Source organism: Heptranchias perlo, chromosome 4 (genome assembly GCF_035084215.1).
Source record: "Heptranchias perlo isolate sHepPer1 chromosome 4, sHepPer1.hap1, whole genome shotgun sequence".
NCBI classification, from domain to species: Eukaryota; Metazoa; Chordata; class Chondrichthyes; order Hexanchiformes; family Hexanchidae; genus Heptranchias; species Heptranchias perlo.
Genome location: NC_090328.1, coordinates 8,393,493 through 8,409,438, shown reverse-complemented (window position 1 = coordinate 8,409,438; position 15,946 = coordinate 8,393,493). Strand labels below are relative to the sequence as shown.

The 15,946-nt window shown below is 44.6% G+C and overlaps 1 protein-coding gene across 2 annotated transcripts in view; it reads right to left on the bottom strand.

Annotated features, from left to right (window-relative positions):
- htt (huntingtin) overlaps window positions 1-15,946 on the bottom strand; it is a 209,063-nt gene that overhangs the window by 129,578 nt on the left and 63,539 nt on the right. For both annotated transcript variants that reach the window (XM_067982438.1, XM_067982439.1), the window contains exons 11-13: window positions 14,958-15,331; window positions 11,543-11,666; window positions 6,450-6,568 (exon numbers count right to left, since the gene is read on the bottom strand). In XM_067982438.1, coding sequence (XP_067838539.1) covers window positions 6,450-6,568; window positions 11,543-11,666; window positions 14,958-15,331 — 617 coding nt within the window. The remainder of the gene's footprint in view (window positions 1-6,449; window positions 6,569-11,542; window positions 11,667-14,957; window positions 15,332-15,946) is intronic.

Genomic DNA, 15,946 nt, shown 5'->3' with positions numbered 1-15,946 from the left:
TTGCATAGAATGTTGTCACGCTTGTCTACATAACTGTAACCGAACTTCAAAAAGTATAATCGCTGAGTAAAGCAATTCAAGAGTTGGCTCCACATTAATAAATATATTACAATTATACAATGCTGTCAACAAAGGGGAGGGGGTTCAAATCTTTCCTGCCAGGAGAACACACCCATGAGGCAGGGCAGAGTAATAATGATTAGATTTGGCCCAAAATTTTTTCAAATAAGGAACGAATGCATGAATTGCAACAATTATACATTCCGTTCTGGCTCAAAAACACAAAAGGAAAAGCGGCCCAACCACGGCTAACAAAAGAAAAAGGATAGTATTAGATCCAAAGAGGAGTCATATAAAGTTGCCAGAAAAAGTAGCAAGCCTGAGGACTGGGAGCAGTTTAGAATTCAGCAAAAAAAGGACCAAGAGATTGATTAAGAGGGGAAAAATAGAATGAGAATAAACTTGCAAGGAACGTAAAAGTGGACTATAAAAGCTTCAAATATGTAAAAAGAAAAAGATTAGTGAAGACAAAATGTAGATCCCTTAGTCAGAAACAGGAGAATGTATAATGGAGAACAAGGAAATGGCAGAGCAATTAAACAAATACTTTGGTTCTGTCTTCACAAAAGAGGACACAAATAATTTCCCAGAAATGCTAGGGAACCAAGGGACGAGTGAGAAGGAGGAATTGAAGGAAATTAGTATTAGTAAAACAATAGTGCGGGAGAAATTAATGGGACTGAAAGCAGATAAATCCCCAGGGCTTGATAATCTGCATCCCAGAGTACTAAAAGAGGTAGTAGTGGAAATAGTGGATGCATTAGTTGTCATCTTCCAAAATTCTATAGATTATGGAACAGTTCCTGCAGATCGGAGAGTGGCAAATGTAACCGCACTATTTAAAAAAGGGAGAGAGAAAACAGGGAACTACAGACCAGTCAGCCAAACATCAGTAGTAGGGAAAATGCTGGAGTCTATTATAAAGGATGTGGTAACAGAACACTTAGAAAATATCAGCGAGATTAGACAAAGTCAACATGGATTTATGAAAGGGAAATCATGTTTGACAAACAGACTGAGTTTTTTGAGGATGTAACTGGTAGAATAGATAAGGGAGAACCAGTGGATGTGGTTTATTTGGATTTTCAGGAGGCCTTTGATAAAGTCCCACGTAAGAGGTTAGTGTGCAAAATTAAAGCACACGGGATTGGGGGTAATATACTGGCATGGATTGAAAATTGGTTAACAGACAGGAAACAGAGAGTAGGAATAAATGGGTCCTTTTCGGGGTGGCAGGCAGTGACGAGTGGGGTACCACAGGGATCAGTGCTTGGGCCCCAGCTATTCACAATATATATCAATGATTTGGATGAGGGAACCAAATGTAATATTTCCAAGTTTGCTGACGACACAAAACTAGATTGCATCCTCCTCACAACTCACGATCCAAAGAGGCTTCAAGGCGATTTAAAGAAGTTGAGTGAGTGGGTAAATACATGGCAGATGCAGTATAATGTGGATAAATGTGAAGTTATTCACTTCGGTAGGAAAAACAAAAAGGCAGAGTATTATTTAAATGGTGATAGATTGGGAAATGTTGATGTACAAAGGGACCTGGGTGCCCTTGTACACCAGTCACTGAAAGCAAACATGCAGGTGCAGTAAGCAGTTAGGAAGGCAAATGGTATGTTGGCCTTCATTGCAATAGGATTTGAGTACAGGAGCAAGGATGTCTTACTGCAGTTATACAGGGCCTTGGTGAGATCACACCTGGAGTATTGTGTGCAGTTTTGGTCTCCTTACCTAAGAAAGGATATACTTGCCAACGAGGGAGTGCAGCGAAGGTTCACCAGACTAATTCCTGGGATGGCAGGACTGTCGTATGAGGAGAGATTGGGTCGACTCGGCCTGTATTCACTCGAGTTTAGAAGAATGAGAGAGGATCTCATTGAAGCATAAAATTCTGACAGGGCTAGACAGACTGGATGCCGGGAGGATGTTTCCCCAGGCTGGGGGGTCCAGAACAAGGGGTCACAGTCTCAGGATACGGGGTAGGACATTTAGGACTGAGATGAGGAGAAATTTCTTCACTTAGGTGGTGGTGAACTTGTGGAATTCTCTACCACAGAAGGCTGTGGAGGCCAAGTCACTGAATATATTTAAGAAGGAGCTAGATAGATTTCTAGACACAAAAGGCATCAAGGGGTATGGGGAGAGAGCGGGAATATGGTATGGAGATGGAGGATCAGCCATGATCAATTCAATGGTGGAGCAGGCTCGAAGGGCTGAATGGCCTACTCCTGCTCCTATTTTGTATGTTAGGCCCATGTTAGAGTTCTCCCACAGGATAATGCGAGATAATATGAATATTATTGAAACACAGGCACCAGTAACAAGATCATAAGATTATGAGGACGGTCATTCAGCCCACGTTATTGCATTCACCTATAAACATTCTATATCCCCCCAACACACTCCAATGCAATATCCAATTGTTTTTAAAAAATGATTGAGCACTTGGAAGTAAAATAGCAATGGGTGGGGAAGAACAGCAGGGAAACGGCATTAGGGTCCTTAGCGGCAGACAGGGAGTGAGCACCGGGACGGGCACAATGGGCCAAATATCGACCTTCTGTGCTGAAATTTCTGTGTTTCCAGGTTTGCTGGACTTAGGTTCTAAAATGAAAAATTTGCTACTATCGCGCAGCTAGAACACTGGAATTGGCACAAGTCTGTCAAAATTTAAACGCTGGAAACGATATCAACTCTTGAATAGGTGAGAACTATGAAAGTCTAAAAATGTGTTGTAATTGCTGCACCAATGTACAAAACCAAACTGGAAGTGGTAAAAGACCACGCATTGTTAGGCATGGTCCTCAAATACATGGCAGATGGAGTATAATGTGGATGGTCCTCAGCGGTCATGGGAACTTCACACTGGCAATGGCAGTCAGAAAACTAACAGAATAGGATTTGTACAAACACATTTCTTCATGAGACAGATCACAAAATGCAAACAGGTCATTCAGCCTAACAAGTCTATACATGCCCACTCTGTTCCAATATCGCTATATTCCCCTTTCATAGAGTTTACAGCACAGAAACAGGTCATTCGGCCCAACAAGTCCACGCCAGTGTTTGTGCTCCACACGAGCCTCCCCCCATCTTACTTCATCACACCCTATCAACATAAAAATAGCAGGTTGTTCAGGCAGTTGTGTCCCTAGGTGGGTGACATCAACCAACTAACCTATTCTTAAATCAAAAGCAAAAAACTGGAATACAAGATGCCGGAAATCTGAAATAAAAACAGAAAATGCTGGAAATACTCAGCAAGTAGGGTAGCATCTGTAGAGGAAGAAACAGAGTTAACGTTTCAGGTCGATGGCCAGTTCGGACAAAGGGTCATGTTGCGTCACTTTCTCTGGTAGTGCATTCCACAGCCTTACAGCCCCCTTAGTAGAAAGTTGTCTCCTGCTCTCTGTAGTATATCTCTTACATTTAATCTTATATTTATGTCCCCTGGTTCTAGGCCTCCTTCAATCACTGGAAACAGTCTGTTTCCATTTACTCCATCCTACCCTTTCATAATTCTAGACACCTGTATCAAATCACCTTTGAATAAATGCTCTGTCCTAACAAAAATAGCCTTTTTTTTAGATCTTTCTTCATATTTTTATTTCCAGGCAGCTTCCGAGTGAATCTGTGCTGTACCCTCTCTATTGCATCAACATCTTTCGTATAGATGAGGAGCCCAAAACTGCACACAGTCCTCCAACTATGGCCGTACTAAGGTTTTATATGGATTCACCATCACATCTCAAAATAAAACAGTCAACAATGTACCACATTATGCATTGATAACACCTCATTATGTGCCTCATTTATACTGAGAACTATTACCACCGTCAAGCTTAGCAAACAAACCCACAAGGGTGAGCTTGCTCAACCTCATTTGGTTGGCCTGTTGACATCAAGTGGGCAAATCCACAGTCTCCCTACATTCATTTATCAAATATATATATCCAGTGCGACTTTTTCCCTTGCACACTGGGAGAGTGGGAGAGTGGGCAGCAGGCAGAAGGCAACAGGTGGGGCTGCAAGCCCATCTAGTTCCTACCGCTCAGCCTCCGAATTGATGGCTCCAGAAAACCTATTAGGGGTTTACATTTGAGCCTCGACCCATTTCGAGTGTGTGCAGCTTTTACAACTGCTTAAATTTGTTGCTATAATAAAACCCATTATTTTCTCATCCAGCACTGCTCTCTGTAAAGAGGCCAATTGGATTATACTGTGTGAATGCGCAAAAAAATTAATGTTGTTGTGAAGGTTTCCATTTGGATCCAAGCATTTTTACTGGGCAGCTCTGATATGACCGACTTATGACACACTACACCTGCTCCACACCTTTAGCAGGCCAGAAACAGGGATAGTAGATCCAAGAACAGGTCACAAGACTCAGGAACAAAGGTGGTCGGCTCCTTCGTACTTCCAGTTGGTGGCTGGAGAGCCATGCAACAACAACTTGCATTTATATAGCGCCTTTAATCTAGTAAAATGACCCAAGTCGCTTCACGGGAGCATCATCAGACAAAATTTGACACCGAGCCACATAAGGCGATATTAAGACAGGTGACAGGATATCCTTACCTAATAAAAGGATATACTTGCCATACAGGGGATGCAGCGAAGGTTCACCAGACTGGTTCCTGGGATGGCAGGACTGTCATATGAGGAATGATTGGGTTGACTCAGCCTGTATTCGCTCGAGTTTAGAAGAATGAGAGGGGATCTCATTTGAAACATACAATTCTGACAGGACTGGACAGACTGGATGCAGGGAGGATGTTTCCCCTGGCTGGGGGATCCTGAACGAGGGGTCACAGTCTCAGGATATGGGGTAGGACATTTAGGACTGAGATGAGGAGAAATTTCTTCACTCAGAGGGTGGTGAACCTGTGGAATTCTCTGCCACAGAAGGCTGTGGAGGCCATGTCACTGAATATATTTAAGAAGGAGCTAGATAGATTTCTAGACACAAAAGGCATCAAGGGGTATGGGGAGAGAGCGGGAATATGGTATTGAGATAGAGGATCAGCCATAATCATATTCAATGGTGGAGCAGGCTCGAAGGGCCAAATGGCCTACTCCTGTTCCTATTTTCTATCTGACCAAAAGAGGCAGGTTTTATGGAGTGTCTTAAAGGAGGAGGAAGAGAGGTGGAGGGGATTCCAGAACTTAAGACAACTGAAGGCATGGCCGACAATGGTGGGGCAAAGGAAAGGGGGGAGGCGCAAGAGGCCTGAATTGGAGGAACGCAGAGATCTCAGAGGGTTACAAAGAAAGGGAGAGGCAAGACCATGGTGGGATTTGAACAGAAGGATGATAATTTAATTTAATTTGAAACATAAGATTCTCAGAGAACTTGACAGGATGGTACCACTGGCTGGAGAGTCTAGAACTAGGGGACAGTCTCAGGATAAGGGGTCGGACATTTTGGACTGAGATGAGGAGGAACTTCTTCACTCAAGGGGTCGTGAATATGTGGAATTCTCTACCCCAGAGGGCTGTGGATGCTCAGTCGTTGAATATATTCAAGACTGAGATTAATAGATTTTTGGACTCGAAGGGAATTAAGGGATATGGGGATCAGGCGGGAAAGTGGAGTTGAGGTCGAAGATCAGCCATGATCTTATTGAATGGCAGAGAAGGCTCGAGGGGCCGTATGGCCTACTCCTGCTCCTATTTCTTATGTTCTTATGAGCCATTTCTGGACTAGGAGGCAATGTAGGTCAGTGTTCACAGGGGCAATGGGTGAACGGGACTTGATGCAAGTTTGGAAATGGGTAGCACAGTTTTGGATGAGCTGATGTTTTCGGAGGGTGGAAGGTGGGAGGCCAGCCAGGAGAGCTTTAGAATGGTCAAGTCTGGAGGTAACAAAAGCATGGATGCAGTTGCTGTCCACACCAACATAAAAGCACTTGTACTAGCAAACCAAAGTCAGGCTTCAGTTGTGATCTGACCTATTTCGCATACTATCAACAGACTATTTGCATACACAAGTATAATCTGGGATCCATACATAGAACAAAATAGTCTAACTTTGGAAAGTACAAAAGAAGTCAAAGTTTATTCACAGTACTGATACTGAATGGCGCCTTTAATGGAAATCAATTCAATTAAGACACAAGTTGCATTTAAACAAGGGACTGAGCAGTTTTGAGCCTTGAATATAATAGAATCATACAACGCAGGAGGCCGCCATTCGGCCCATCGTGCCTGTGCCGGCTCTTTGAAAGATCTTTTCAATAGTCCCACTCCCCCTTGTCTTTCCCCATAGCCCTGCAATGTTTTTCTTTTCAAGTATATATCCAATTTCCCTTTGAAAGTTACTACTGAATTTGCTTCCACCGCCCTTTCGTAGGAAGTACAACATAAAAACCTCTCACCTTGGTTTCAAGATCTGCTGACTCAACGCAGTCATCCTTCGACATGAAACGATCCACGCTGCTGTCAGAGGACTGCCGGCTGTGGCCCATGTGACTTAACAAATGAGATTTGTTCACTGCTGTAAGAATAAGAAATTATTTTTCTCCTCTGGTCTCTTTTGTTTTAAATAAAAATAAAGCTTTTCTTCCTCTTTTTTTAAGGTCACCTTGTGCCACTCCCTGGCTATAATTAAAAGCAGATGACCTACTCCCAGGCATCCATTGTGCTATTCTGCAGCCAGTCTTGAGCATACAGCCTAGGCTGACACTCTAGCGCAGTGTTGAAGGAGTACTGCATTGGGGGAGGTGTAACTCATCAATTGAGGTATGGGACTGAGGTTACCTTTGCTTGTTCTGATGGTTCGGGTGGACGTTAAGGATCCCGTGGCGCTATTCGAAGAGTCATCGTAAGTTCTCCCAGTGTCTTAAGCCAACATTCCTCCCTCAACCAACACCACCAAAAACAGATTAACTGGTCATTCATCTCATTGCTGCTTGTGGAATCTTGATGTGCACAAAATGACTGCAGCCCTTGCCAATGTAACAATTGCTGAACTTCAAAGCAATTCATTGTAGGTGACGCGCTTTGAAACGTTTGAGGGACGCAGCAAGGCGTTATATAAATGCATTGAAAAAGTCCTCTCCAGTCAGTGAGTGCACATAAGCAGCCCAGATTAGTTTGTCCTCCAAGTTCCCTCCATCTTCCACCTTCTGATGACAAGGTCAAGATCAAGAGCTCCCCATGTGGGTGATTAAGGCTTTCAAACTCGCATCCAACTGCTGGCACACCCTGGTGCCCACCATACATCACTTATGAGATGCAATATATATATTTTTTTTTTAATTCGTTCACGGGATGTGGGCGTCGCTGGCAAGGCCGGCATTTATTGCCCATCCCTAATTGCCCTCGAGAAGGTGGTGGTGAGCCGCCGCCTTGAACCGCAGCAGTCCGTGTGGTGAAGGTTCTCCCACAGTGCTGTTAGGAAGGGAGTTCCAGGATTTTGACCCAGCGACAATGAAGGAACGGCGATATATTTCCAAGTCGGGATGGTGTGTGACTTGGAGGGGAACATGCAGGTGGTGTTGTTCCCATGTACCTGCTGCTCTTGTCCTTCTAGGTGGTAGAGGTCGCGGGTTTGGGAGGTGCTGTCGAAGAAGCCTTGGCGAGTTGCTGCAGTGCATCCTGTGGATGGTACACACTGCAGCCACAGTGCGCCGGTGGTGAAGGGAGTGAATGTTTAGGGTGGTGGATGGGGTGCCAATCAAGCGGGCTGCTTTATCTTGGATGGTGTCGAGCTTCTTGAGTGTTGTTGGAGCTGCACTCATCCAGGCAAGTGGAGAGTATTCCATCACACTCCTGACTTGTGCCTTGCAGATGGTGGCAAGGCTTTGGGGAGTCAGGTGAGTCACTCGCCGCAGAATACCCAGCCTCTGACCTGCTCTCGTAGCCACAGTATTTATATTGCTGGTCCAGTTAAGTTTCTGGTCAATGGTGACCCCCAGGATGTTGATGGTGGGGGATTCGGCGATGGTAATGCCGTTGAATGTCAAGGGGAGGTGGTTAGACTCTCTCTTGTTGGAGATGGTCATTGCCTGGCACTTATCTGGCGCGAATGTTACTTGCCACTTATCAGCCCAAGCCTGGATGTTGTCCAGGTCTTGCTGCATGCGGGCTCGGACTGCTTCATTATCTGAGGGGTTGCGAATGGAACTGAACACTGCAGTCATCAGCGAACATCCCCATTTCTGACCTTATGATGGAGGGAAGGTCATTGATGAAGCAGCTGAAGATGGTTGGGCCTAGGACACTGCCCTGAGGAACTCCTGCAGCAATGCCCTGGGGCTGAGATGATTGGCCTCCAACAACCACTACCATCTTCCTTTGTGCTAGGTATGACTCCAGCCACTGGAGAGTTTTCCCCCTGATTCCCATTGACTTCAATTTTACTAGGGCTCCTTGGTGCCACACTCGGTCAAATGCTGCCTTGATGTCAAGGGCAGTCACTCTCACCTCACCTCTGGAATTCAGCTCTTTTGTCCATGTTTGGACCAAGGCTGTAATGAGGTCTGGAGCCGAGTGGTCCTGGCGGAACCCAAACTGAGCATCGGTGAGCAGGTTATTGGTGAGTAAGTGCCGCTTGATAGCACTGTCGACGACACCTTCCATCACTTTGCTGATGATTGAGAGTAGACTGATGGGGCGGTAATTGGCCGGATTGGATTTGATCTGCTTTTTGTGGACAGGACATACCTGGGCATATGTTCTTTGGTCACTCCTTTAACTCTTTTAGAATGTTAACCAGCAAGGCGGAATGCTGGAGTATTGAAGGGCAGCGCCTCTTCAATGCAGGCTTAATGTCACCAGCTTCTGAGTTTCTCAGTCTCAACTGCGTCCTTGTTGGGAAATGGCAATTGGAGGCATGCACTTCGCTATGAGGGAATAGCTGGCAGTGGGGGAGGGATGTGGGAATCACAGTTAGCTTGGCTCCATTAGTAGCACTTCCACCTCAGGTTCGGAAGGTTGCACCATCAGCAGGATTGACATCCCAGTACAGTAATCAGGCAGTATTGCGTTATCAGGAGGTGCTGTCATTCATGTGGGACATTAAACCAAGGTCCTCACTGCCTGTTAAAGCTAAATAAGGAGGAACGGTTGGTCTGATATGTTGGAAGAAATGGGCTGAAATGCTTTCTTCTGAAAATGCACTAGTCCAACTACCACATTAGCCTTTAGCTTAAAGATTTTAGCTTAAAGATTTTTGCAGCTGGGTCTTTAGGACACGGTGCAATTGAGTGTCCAATATGCTGTCCCACCTAACTTTAATACAGTACTTCCAATAATACAGGACTGACAAATTGTCTTTATTTTATCAATTACTATACTCCGTACTTCTCAGAAGATTTCCCTCCTGATTTTGTAAACTTACATATGAAAATGACTGGCAAGAAAAGATCAGCTGGTCCATCATGCCTGCCCCACACTCATGAAAGCTGGGGCATCAGGGTTAGACATTTCCTACCCCACAAGAGCCATGTAATCTCCTGGGAGAGGCAAAAAAAAGGGGAGGGGGAACTCCTCTCCGACCCCCTCAAGTGATAAAATATGCTACACTAAACATTCTTACTCCTCTGTATAATCCTCATTGTGTTGAGATCAAGACTCAATGCACAGTGTCCTACTCTAACTCGCTCTTTACCAGAACCTCAAAACTCCCCATTCTCCTATAATCTTCAGGCTTTTAAAACCAGAAGCTGCCATCACTTAATCACAACTTCCCACTTCACCTCAGCTCTCTGACTCATCACCACTGGCAGTGTCCTGCACTTTGGGCCTTGAACTAGATTTCCCGATTTAAAAACAAAAATTGCCTTCTGTAGAAAAATCCAGTCTCCTTTTCATTCTCAATAAAATCCAGTATATTGGAGGAGATAATCCAGAATATGTGGTAGGTACAAACTTTGCACCCATGATCAAACAAAACCTCCGGGGAGCTCAGTATCATGCATGTCACGAAAGGAAGAAAAACAGCATAATACAAAACAAGAGCTGAAGACTACTTTAGGGAACTGCAGAAAAAACTGTCGATGTACGAAAAACAAATTCCATAATCCTGACCACTTCTGAACCTTATATCATTGGTCTGACGGTTTCCAAACCAAACATTTCAGTACTGTGAACACTGACTACCACCACCCCACCCCCCACCCTCACCCAGTGCTCACCTAATTGTTTGACCTTTTATGCATGAAGCTCCTTCTACACAGCCCCAACCTCAGGAGGAGCTGCCAACTGCACCATTTGACAGGCTTCCAATTCCCACGTCAGCTGCCGTCTCTCAATTTGATGCCAATTTATGCTGAATTACAAGCTGAGGGCTCAGGCCCTCAAGGGACTGGATTCAGACTGCTCAAAATGATTTCATGTAGGACCCTTGCAGCCAGCAGCTGGAGGAGACATTCATTCTATCCACGGCAGATGTCCCAGAGGTGGACGGCCAATGTCTAATGAACTCTGCCGCCCTGCACCCCCTCACTTAACAAGTTCTCAGCAAGGACACGAGTGACCCAGGATGATTCTTCCTCTGGTTTTGCTCTCTGTGTCTCTATATATCTCTCCATTTCTGTCTATACGTGCGAGTAAGTGTCTCTTTTTTTCATCACTTTTTGTAGTATCAAAGCCTAGCAGTAAAAGATCCATTTTATATGCACTGGACAAGCGCTGATATTCGAGTGAGCAGACACAGCATGGAGTTAATACATTTTAATAATTCCAATACCTGATCACGTGTATTAACTTCTTTCATTCCTTTCAGTAAAAGTGAATGCTTCAAACCTATTCCTAACCAGCTGCTGTTGCCAAATGAGAAAGCAGTGACCAATTAAAAAAAAACAGTACATCTAAATTGAGTCCTGATTATTTTACATAGAGCTTACAGCACAGAAACAGGTCATTCGGCCCAACTGGTCCACGCCGGTGTTTATGTTCCCCATGAGTCTCCTCCCACCCCTCTTCACCTAACCCTATCGGCATAGCCTTCTATTCCTTTCTCCAGCTTCCCCTTAAATGCATCTATGTTATTCGCATCAACTGCTCCTTATGGTAGGGCGTTCCACATTCTAACCACTCTCTGGGTAAAGAAGTTTCTCCTGAATTCCCTATTGGATTTACTGGTGACTATCTTATATTTATGGCCCCTAGTTTTGGACTCCTCTCCCCCCCCCCCCCCGCCCCCCACCACCACCCACCACAAATGGAAACATCATCTTGTGCTATCCTCCGCCCTCAAAAAAAAAACGCTGGATTAAAACCCCTGAAATGATCACAAATCAAGGATGGGGTGGGAGACAACGCAAACAGTGTTAAATAATACAATGCTGAAAAGTGTTAACTACGTGTTTTAGTATAGTCAGCAGTTAGATTTAGAACAAAAATGCCATTTGCACAAACAGCACCTAAATCTTTCACGGTATTAAGGATCCGCACATGAAAGTCAACATTAATCCTTCACACAGGCCCTATAAGCAGCCTGGTTGGCTTCAACAGGACAACGTACCCAGGGTGGAAGTTGTGAAGCCGTCTAGAAGTGCGTCTCCGGGAGCATTTGAGGTATCCTCTTCCTCGTCTTGAAGCTGCCCAATCTGCATTGCTGAATACTGACTGTCCGTCCCGTCAAGTACCTGTTTCAAACAAGTAGATTTAGTAATCATTTTCGACGACAGGCTTTACAGGATTCATGGTGTTTTCCAGTCAACCTCTGCCCCATTTCTTCCCTCCTCCTCCTCCCTCTCCTGAAGGGTTTGACCACTCGCTTGGATACGTGTCTGCAGGCGCCAGGCGCCTTCTCACCCAAAGGACTAGAGCTGGAGAGGTTAAGGCGGGAACTGATGGGAGATCTTCGATATTGTGAAGAGTTATAACTGGGTAAGTAGGGACAGGTTGTTTCCACTGGTTGGGACAGGAGAACAAGAGGACACAAATTTAAAATAGTCACAAAAAGAATGAAAGGGAGGTAAGAAAAAAAAAGTGTCTATCGACACTATTGAGTCAGCCAATGAGTTGGAGGTGGGGAGGGATTTACAGTAGGACTCACAGCAAATTATTTGCTGTAAAATATACCATCTATTTACTCAGCAATTAGAGTCTGTTTAAACAGCACACTACTGCAAACAGTCTATAAAGTCTATTTATGAAGAGTCTCTACAAACTACAGAAAACAGAACTCGTGACAAACTGCAGCATCATCTCCCGATAAAAGCAGGGTGATTTCTCCAGCAAAATGCAGTGAGTGGAGGGTAGTTACATAATACAAATTATGTGCATAAAATCAATCCCAGTCACTTACAGCAGTGCGGGCTCCAGGCGCAACTGACGGGGGAAATTAACCAATGATCTCCATTCTGGCCAGGAATAGTGGTGTCACTATATGCAGCCAAGAAAAAAAGGGAATGTGGAATTCTCTGCCACAAACTGCTGCTGAAGCAGAGTCTGTGAATTTTTTTTAAAAAAGGAATTAGATTGTTCATAGAATCATAGAAAGTTATGGCACAGAAGGAGGCCACCCTTTCAGGCAGTGAGTTCCAGACCCCCATCACCCTCTGGGTGAAAAAATTTCTCCTCAGCTCCCATCTTATCCTTCTACCAATTACTTTAAATCTATGACCCATGGTCACTGACCCTTGTTGCTTGAAGTGACACTGTAATCTTCTACCGAGGCAGTTGTTTCCCTAAAGTACATTAAGTGCAATGGTTGTGGGGGGGGGGGGGGAAATAGTAAAAGGTTACATTTTTTGTGGTTGTAAAAGCAACACGAGTGGAGAACTAAAAGCAGAAAATGCTGCAAATGCACAGCAGGTCAAGCTAGGAACTGAAAGCTGAGATCTGACGAGGTCTCTCCACCTGATACAGTAACCAGTCTTTTCTCTCGTCAGATTTGGAGACCTGCTGTGTAGTTCCAAGCAGGTGTCACTTATCTCCAGGACAATTTTATCTGATGGTGAAGTACACTTGTAGAACCACTGTTGCAAGAGTACTCCAATCAGTGGCTGACAAACACATTTGGGCAGAAACAGTTTGGGAATTATTTTTTTTTTTAAATGAAGGTTAACCAAAATTAATTTTGCTACTGCAGTTAGCTGCCCATGCAACTTTATTTATTTGAAATCTACAAGCTCTCGGAGGCTTCCTCCTTAGTCAGGTAAATGTTCAGGAGCTCCTCGAAGCCTACGCATTTATACATATAGAACAATACATGGTGTTTACAGACTGCCCCTGCAACTGCCCGTTGCCAAGGCAATCACCGTGTTCAGACAGAGAGGTGTCACCTACAGAACCCCCGAATACACATTCCTGTTTGTTTTTTTGTTGAATGTGTATTCGGGGGTTCTGTAGGTGACACCTCTGTCTGAACACGGTGATTGCCTTGGCAACGGGCAGTTGCAGGGGCAGTCTGTAAACACCATGTATTGTTCTATATGTATAAATGCGTAGGCTTCAAGGAGCTCCTGAACATTTACCTGACGAAGGAGGAAGCCTCAGAGAGCTTGTAGATTTCAAATAAAAATTGTTGGACTATAACTTGGTGTTGTAAAATTGTTTACAATTGTCAACCCCAGTCCATCACCGGCATCTCCACATCATGCAACTTTAGACATTCGTGATAACAGAACCAGCATGCAGATATTACAAGTGAAAACAACTAGAGGCAAACAGCATTAAATAAGGCACAGCACCCTGGGGGGAATTTAGAGTGAGAGAAATGTTACTAATGAGGTCATGGAACCACAAGTCTGGATCAACAGGTACTGATTCATCAAGAAAGATTAAAACTGAATGGAGCTAGTCTTGGACAAAGGTAGAATGCAAGAACACGGGAGTTCTATATTCTACTCAATTCTCGTGACAGCGCGGCACTGAGTGAGGTGGTCACGGTCTCTACTAAAGAGACAGCATTCCTTTTTCTTTATGTACTTAGCTTTTTAAAAAAAATTCTGCTAACTGAAACCTATCTTCTCCGCATGCCTTTAAAATGGTTTAAACGTATCAAAAAAGTTTGCATGCTAAAAGCCCACAAATAAAGATCGAGGATGGTTTCTGCAACATCCAGAAATCTTTGAGTGAACTTTTCCAAGCATTCTGACCAGCATGCAGCGGTGGCAATGTGGGCTAGCACCAGCAATTCGTGCACACCAAGCTCCTGAATTCAGTCATGCTGCTATGGGGAAGCAAATAGTGGCCAAGCAATTGTCCACAGATGGAGACAGACAGCGAGCGAAAGAGAGAAGGAGGAGAGAAAGAGAGGAGGAGAGAAAGAGAGGAGGAGAGAAAGAGAGGAGGAGAGAAAGAGAGGAGGAGAGAAAGAGAGGAGGAGAGAAAGAGAGGAGGAGAGAAAGAGAGGAGGAGAGAAAGAGAGGAGGAGAGAAAGAGAGGAGGAGAGAAAGAGAGGAGGAGAGAAAGAGAGGAGGAGAGAAAGAGAGGAGGAGAGAAAGAGAGGAGAGAAAGAGAGGAGAGAAAGGAGAGAAAGAGAAAAAGAGAGAAGAGAAAGAGAAAAAGAGAGGAGAGAAAGAGAAAGAGAGGAGAGAAAGAGAGAGAGAAGAGAGAGAGAAAAAAAAAGAAAGAAAGAAAGAGAAAACACTAGAGACAGAGAAAAAGAGAGAAAGAATCATCGAGTCACTCGTGCACCTGGCGACCAGCTTCAGATGGGTTTTCAGAAGCCTGAAAGTTCTCCCTGCCACAGACTGGTCAGAAAGACAATTTTGGAAGGGTGGGGGGTGGGGGGGGGGGGGGGTTTAAAAAAATTTTTTAAGCTATTTCAATGGGAGTGAGCTGCTGACCTTTTCACTGCTACTAGCTGAGGAACTGGAAGAGAAAGTAGCAGTATCCGAGTCTGGGCCCTCCATGGGGGAGCTGAGAGAGATGTCGGGACCCTCAGTGGAGGACTGAGATCCCCCCTCAGCCCGCTGCACACTTACAAGTTCAGAACTGTCTGACGGGGTCACAGCTGAATCAGGGCCCTCCGTTGTCTGGGAGCTCTCACTGAGCGGAGATATCGCCTGATTGGTCCTGTCGTTCAGATCTGCATTGGTGTCTGACTGGATGGTGCTGATCTGGCTAGAACTTCGGCTCAGGACCTCATCGACCTCCACCTCGACTGCAATGCCGGTCAAGTCCGAAGTCACTGAACTGTTGAGATCGACAGACTCTGCCGACTGTAGAGTATGCTGGGAACGGGGCTGTTGAGTGATGATATCATGCCCTGCAGAATCTGGCACTGGGCTCGTTGACCCCAAGGTGGAAGCACCTGAAGATGATGGAATGTCAACAGTTCCTTCACTGTTCATTGAACCTGGAAGTATGGGCCAAAGAACACATTACTGTGTAATGCAATACATTTATATTGCAGCTTATACATCTGTGCAAGCAGGGAGGCCTGTTAAATACATATAAAAATAGTCAGCATGCCATAAAAGTTTGCAAAACAAGTTACTCATTGGTTTCCTTGCTGTATTATCATGAAATCCAGTGCACAAATGTGGTACATTGACAAGTTTATACTCCATTGTCCAATGGAAGGGGCCAGAAAAGGAGAAGGGGGGCCAAAAAGGAGAGAAAAGAAGAGAACATCCAAGGGCTCTGCCCTTTTATAACTTCATACAGTGCATTGCCAGCTCGTCCCAAAACTGCCCATTTTAAGCAAAGTCTCATCTTGCATCACATCTTAAATCTTTGACCAGAGCTGGCAGCAAGTAGGAACAGTAGAACACATGAAGCAGAGACATTTTAAAAGAGGCTTGAAATTGCACAGGGAGAACTTCAGATGCAGAGAATGAATGGCACTCCAACGACAAGGAAGATTATGTCTCGGGTAAGTAAGCCGACATATTCTCTCCTTTGTTAAACCTCCAAGTACAACTGAAGATAGGAATCTCTGAACTAACAAGTTAGACGAGTTTGGATTACT